The 5876-nt window shown below is 32.8% G+C and overlaps 2 protein-coding genes across 3 annotated transcripts; both read right to left on the minus strand.

The window, feature by feature from the left end:
- Positions 1 to 199: 199 nt before the first annotated feature.
- On the minus strand, positions 200 to 2975 carry LOC101500105 (mitogen-activated protein kinase 4-like). Of its 2 annotated transcripts, XM_012712448.3 has the most exons (5): positions 2217 to 2975; positions 1919 to 2048; positions 1688 to 1825; positions 940 to 1272; positions 200 to 338 (listed from the first exon to the last, which is right to left on the minus strand). In XM_012712448.3, the coding sequence occupies exons 1-5, from the start codon at positions 2378 to 2380 to the stop codon at positions 333 to 335; spliced, it is 771 nt and encodes a 256-aa protein (XP_012567902.1). In that variant the 5' UTR covers positions 2381 to 2975; the 3' UTR covers positions 200 to 332. The 2 variants fall into 2 exon arrangements, with proteins under 2 accessions (XP_012567902.1, XP_012567903.1); XM_012712449.3 differs by lacking the exon at positions 200 to 338 and having other exon boundaries at positions 934 to 1272.
- A 152-nt stretch (positions 2976 to 3127) lies between these two features.
- Positions 3128 to 4944, minus strand: LOC101499786 (small ribosomal subunit protein eS10z). Its single transcript, XM_004517178.4, has 5 exons — positions 4816 to 4944; positions 4680 to 4728; positions 4320 to 4599; positions 4102 to 4237; positions 3128 to 3333 (listed from the first exon to the last, which is right to left on the minus strand). The coding sequence occupies exons 1-5, from the start codon at positions 4816 to 4818 to the stop codon at positions 3259 to 3261; spliced, it is 543 nt and encodes a 180-aa protein (XP_004517235.1). The 5' UTR covers positions 4819 to 4944; the 3' UTR covers positions 3128 to 3258.
- Between the last annotated feature and the right edge of the window lie 932 nt (positions 4945 to 5876).

The following is a 5876-nucleotide window of genomic DNA, read 5'->3' on the forward strand; positions in this document are numbered from 1 at the left end:
TGTTGGCTGATCAAAATCAAAACAGAATGGCCTTGGAGCAACTGGCTCGTCGTTGATGTCATGAAGAGATGAAAGATAAGGATGACATAGTGCCTCTTCAACTGCAAATAAATGAAAATGCTATACTATATAAATATGAAAAGATGAGAGAAATTATATTCAATGAGCAAGTTATCATACCTGTAATTCGTTTGTTAGGATCAAATATAAGCATTTTCTCTAGTAGGTCCAGAGGCTCGGGCGGTATATGAGGAAATCTTGCCGAAAGATTTTGCTTCGTGCATTGAGGAAGTTGTTTGACATACCTTCTCGCATTTTCACTTCGGAGAAATTCAAGCCTAGAATCGTCGGGTGAACCTATTAACTTTTGAGAAAAAGGAAAGCAAAATGCATGTGTTGTGTTACAAACATGTAATAGTTAATTTACAAAGGAATTAGCATTCCATCCATTTTTAATAATAACAGCATTCAATCAAGCTGAAGCCTAATAAGATAGATTATTATATGCCTTTTATATCATTCAGAAGCAAGATGATATGCCGGTTGATAGATCAAACTATTCTATATAATGCTAAAGGATTTAGCTTATCATATTGTGAATATTATCTAATGTCATTTATCAACAATAGTAAGTTTGCAACAATCAGGAAGAATTGAAAGTTCAAAAGCCTTATTGCACTTCAGTATAGTGAAGGGTGCCAATTCCCAACAAATTTAGCTCCTGATGTTTGAAACCCCCAAATAGAATCCATAACATGATTAATTTCCTTATGTTATAACAAGGGTCATGACTCATGAGTGTAAATGACAGGCAGTCTTAAGCAGGATGAATATTTTACAGAACAAAAACATATAGGCTATGCAAGAGATAGGCAGTGCAATATATTAATTAGAATATTCAATAGTCCTTGACATCAAATGGGAGCACCAAGCTCATACCTCTGTTATAAGCCTTAGTTGATGAACATAATCTTTCCCTGGAAACAAGGTTTTTCTGGTCATAATTTCAGCAAATATGCAACCAACCGACCAAACATCAATAGCAGAGGTGTACTCTGAACAGTTAAGGAGCAATTCCGGGGCTCGGTACCATCTAGTAACGACATACTCGGTCATAAAATCCGTTTCAGATGTCGTCCTCGCCAAACCAAAATCCCCAATTTTAAGATCACAATTTCCATTCAAAAGTAAATTACTTGGTTTAAGATCACGGTGCAAGGCATTGGCTGAATGCACATACCTCAGTCCTCTTAATAGCTGGTATAGAAAGTACTGCAAAATTCATGAAATATCAATTTGAAAGGAAAAACACAAATACAAGTCAAAACCTCTGGTTGTAAAAATGAAACTATGTCCTTCAAATACAATACTACCTTATAAGTTACAGCAGCCGTGCAATCTAAGTCATCCGATTGATTTTAATTAAGCAAAGAGATTCAAAATACAAAGTCAAAACATGAACCGTCTGATAAAAGATCGGACGGCCTAGTTGCACAACATTGAGATTGCGTAACTGCAGACAATCTATTTCTGCAAATCTTCATGACTTTCAAAATGGTCATCAATTTTCAATATCTTAGCAAATTAGCAATATGGTAAATGTTTACTTTTTTATTTCCTTCTGTTTCTGATATGAATGCAAAACTGAAAGCCCAATACCATGATTACAGGGAAACCTTAACCTTACCTGACAATGGTCAAGGTTGAGAGGTTGATCAGAACGAAGAATCTGATGAAGATCAGTGTCCATCAATTCATAAACTATGTAAACATCATTAAAAGCATCCTTTTGTGGAGGTCGTATTATATCCTTTATAGCAATAACCTGTGTACAAATTTCATCATCAAGACCTTACAGCATAATAATAGTAAGCTAAAAGAATTAAAATAAACAAAAAACAGTGAAGTTAGAATATACATTTTCATGGTCCATGTGACGTAGGAGCTTAATTTCTCTCAAAGTCCTTTTAGCATCAATAATATTGTCAAATGTATTGGCAATCTTCTTGATGGCAACTTCCTCATGTGTATCGGAATTAACAGCAGTACTGAAAAGAAAGTAAAATGAGTGTGGCATGCTTGTGATTGTTAGTATTGTTACTAAACTAACAAACACCAAGTCTAGCGCAACTGGTTGGTACATGGTGCATGTTATAAACTCTCGAGCACCGAATTCTACTACTACTGATAAAATATTATGAAACTAACTAACGTACCAGACGATGCCATAAGCGCCTCTACCGATAGGGCGAAGAGGAGGAACGTATTTGCAGGAAAGTTCGAATAAGTTTCCATACAAATTGTACTGGACATATCGACCTCTGTGAGTCAAAACCTTCTTTATTGGATCTCCCTCTGTATCTTTGCTTTTGCTACCCATCTTTGATCCTTTAACTCTTCTTCAATTCTCTTGTTTTTTGTAACTCCCTTCTCTATATAAGACTTCTTTATTTTCCAATTAAAAATAATCAACCATTTACAACTTGTAGCTTAACCGTTTCAATTTCGTCCAATCTTTATGAATACATGATGACGTTGACGTAAAAGTATCAACTTCCGTAGAGAAGAAAATTTTATTGAGCTGGTTTTTTAATGTTTGAAAATTGTAGATTTCGTCGTATGGAGTGTTGATGCAACCAATATTAAAATTTGGAACACATTAATTTTGTTAGACGGAACTAAATTTTGTGTAGCAACACATTAATTAATTAATAAATATACTAACAAGCTTTTAAAAAAAATGTGATGACAATTTTGATTGTCAACAAATTTTGTTAGACGGGGTCCTTAAAGACTTCGAACCTTATTGACTGAATCTCATGTTTTAGTTATATATTTTGGATTCGGTAGGTGTATAATTCCTTAGCAAGTAGCAACCGAATTCATAATTATATCGAAAAGCTTATAAAACTAGAGATTGGTAGAATTAGCATAAAATACCAAGTAGAAATTTCCAAAAATTAGTTGAATAAAACGAGATTATTAAAACTTAATTTAAGAAGCTGGTACAATATGAATTCTAGTTAAGTCGGTTTCGATCATTCCTCAACAAAGATCTTTAGAACATCCAATTTTACCATCACCATCCAGACATAAACAAAATATCAGCTTAAAGCAAAAACACTCGTAATTCAAAATCGTCATTGCATAAATAACTGAATATTCAAATTAATAATCAAACAACTTTTAGTAGAGGGGAAATACTATAAACTCTAATCACAGCCAAAACTGCATAAGCTAGAGCAGAAACCATTACAATTAAGGAGCATTTGAACTAGTTGGTGCTCCAAAACTACCAGCACCACGTCCAAAACCAGGTCTACCACCAGGACCCTGCAATAGAGTCAGAAGAATAAAATGCAATTAGGTCGATGGGATAATAGCATTCAATAAATGCCGATAATTTGGGTCCAGTCATCCAAGTACAGTTTCAGTTTCAAAATAAATACAAGCAGGAATAGAATTTATCCTACAAGCAAGCCAGACACTTCAAACTAGTCAAAAACACAAATTAAACAGTGATCCATAATTTGAGGGAAGCTAGAGGTAAAAGAGTGCCTACCAAGTAACTAAAAATCTATAAAATTTGTAGAGGTCTAACACTTATTTTGGTTGGAGATAAATAATTGATGCTCAACATCATGTGATATTTGAACATATATGACAAATCAATTTGCACAACACAAGAAAACTTGTATGTCCAAAATAACTTTATTTGATCAAAGAAAACAGAACCAACACCCAAGGTTTTGGTATTTCAGAAAAAAGTAAATAAGCATATAGTCCTTAAAAATTGATACAATCCAGAAGCTTAACTTATCTAAACTGAGTACAAGTCTGCTTTATAATGAAAAAAGGACACGATGCAATATAAACCAAACACAGAGAAACCAAAATGCGGCAATCACAGATATACAAGTGAAGAATTAACTACTACCCAAATACACCCACAAAAATAAAAACACAATTAAAGAACAACCCAAAAAAAATAAACAACAATTAGTAGGAACACAATCAATTATAAAAATGTAAATTAACAAATTCTGTAGGAACACAAAATCCAAAGATCATTCAAGTGAAACAATTGCGCAATAAAATTACCCCAAAAGAAGGTCTGTAGTCAGCTGGAGCTCCACCCTTGTCTCCTCCAAATTCACCAGCAGGTCCTCGGGGACCTCCACGGTATCCATCGCGATCACCACCAAACCTCCTTTCTCCCTCGAATCTAGGTGGGCCCCTGCTCAAAGAAAACACATTTCATTCAAACACTAAAACAACATTAACATCAAAACCGTTGCATAGCAAAAACGCCGAATTACCTTGGGCGATCACCAGGTGGACCACCGAATGGCCTTCCAGCTGGCTTAGCCTGTTTCTTCAAAGTGGCTGGAACAATCTCAGATGGAAGATTGAGGTAAGTCCTAAGGAACTCAATTCCATCATTGGTGAGGAACCAGTAATAATGCATCCAAGCAAAAGTTTCCCTAACATATTCTCTTGATTTGAAACTTTGCATCAGCTTAATCACTTGGAGATTAGGCACATCAATCTCTGGGTGCTTTGCGAGATTGAAGTCCTTCTTGGCATAGCAAACTCCCTCTGAACAACAACTTAACCAATTCAAACACAAAAATTCACAATTAAACGAAACCCTAAAGCATTGAACAAGAATAACACACCTTGGAAGAGGTACTTGCAGATCTCTCTACGGTTTTTCTCTGAAATGATCTGAAAAATTTTAACAAAAACTAAGTAAAAATAAATTCATATTCATAGATTCGATGTGTGTCTACAAAGGAATCGATTAGGGTTTACCATGGTTGCAATTCAGAGGCAGAGGCAACCACGAAAAGCTCTGAGATGTAAATCCTAGTACGTAAACCCTAATATTTACAATTTTTATATACCTTTTATGGGCTTATTGATGGCCCATTTGCAGTTTCATTTGGTGGCTTTTTTTCTGGCCCATGAAAGCTCTTATTTATTAAGATTTTTGTTGTAATAAAAAAATTTAAGTATTTTCAATATATTCTATTCTTTTTTAAAACGCACAAATTTTTTTGAGATTTATATAATTAGTCAATCTATTTAAATATTAACCGATGAGAAAATGTGTGTTATGAGTTATATGTGTTAGATAAATGTGTTGTTAAAACTTGACATTGAAAAAGTAATATTATTTTATTTTATCAGTTAAAATATGAATTTTAAAGGTATAATGGCAAAAACATACTAAAGATCCTATTTTACAAAGTTAAATAAGTTTTTAATTTTTATAAAATTTCAAAAAAAAAAATTAATCTCTATAAAAAGAATTCTCAAACTTTTTAATTTCAATTTTTATTTATTTATATCTAATCTCTATTTTGAAAATTTTATATAAAAAGTTAATATTGTTAGTCTATCGAAAAAGTTTCTATAAAATTAAAATTTAGACGTTCTTGAGTCACAGTTCAACTGACAAATTACGATATCATTAAATTTAACGTCTTGCTATCCATCTATTCTAAGACAAAAAAAAAAACATAGAAACTAAAACTGAATAAACTTATTTTAGAAATTAAACTTTTTTACTTATAATTTTATAAAGACTAAAAATACATGAACAATGCGAGAGACATTATAAAAAAAAAATCACCAAAGTTAAAATTTTAAGTTGTAAAAACAAACATGTTTTCTTGGCTTACATCGGCATTTAGCATTTTCGAAGTCATATTTAACCTTATGTTATATTTATTATTTACTTTTGTTTGTATATAAAGAGGGTTCAAACTGAAAAACTAAGTAAACTTGAAAATACGTTGTTAACTGCGAATTTATGATCCATATTCTTTCTCCACACTAGCATATTTTCATCGTCGCTTTGGATAGTAGGT

Source organism: Cicer arietinum, unplaced genomic scaffold (assembly GCF_000331145.2).
Source record: "Cicer arietinum cultivar CDC Frontier isolate Library 1 unplaced genomic scaffold, Cicar.CDCFrontier_v2.0 Ca_scaffold_5703_v2.0, whole genome shotgun sequence".
Lineage (NCBI taxonomy): Eukaryota > Viridiplantae > Streptophyta > Magnoliopsida > Fabales > Fabaceae > Cicer > Cicer arietinum.

What these genes read in the sequence shown, in the direction of transcription:
- LOC101499786 (XM_004517178.4), bottom strand. An exon ending in CTGCAAGTACCTCTTCCAAG is followed by an intron (nt 4,600 to 4,679) that starts GTGTGTTATTCT and finishes GTTGTTGTTCAG; the next exon opens with AGGGAGTTTGCTATGCCAAG. An exon ending in ACTACAGACCTTCTTTTGGG is followed by an intron (nt 3,334 to 4,101) that starts GTAATTTTATTG and finishes ACTCTATTGCAG; the next exon opens with GGTCCTGGTGGTAGACCTGG.
- LOC101500105 (XM_012712448.3), bottom strand. Translation starts at nt 2,380, where the DNA reads ATGGGTAGCAAAAGCAAAGATACAGAGGGAGATCCAATAAAGAAGGTT. An exon ending in GGCGCTTATGGCATCGTCTG is followed by an intron (nt 2,049 to 2,216) that starts GTACGTTAGTTA and finishes CTTTCTTTTCAG; the next exon opens with TACTGCTGTTAATTCCGATA. An exon ending in GTCACATGGACCATGAAAAT is followed by an intron (nt 1,826 to 1,918) that starts GTATATTCTAAC and finishes ATTTGTACACAG; the next exon opens with GTTATTGCTATAAAGGATAT.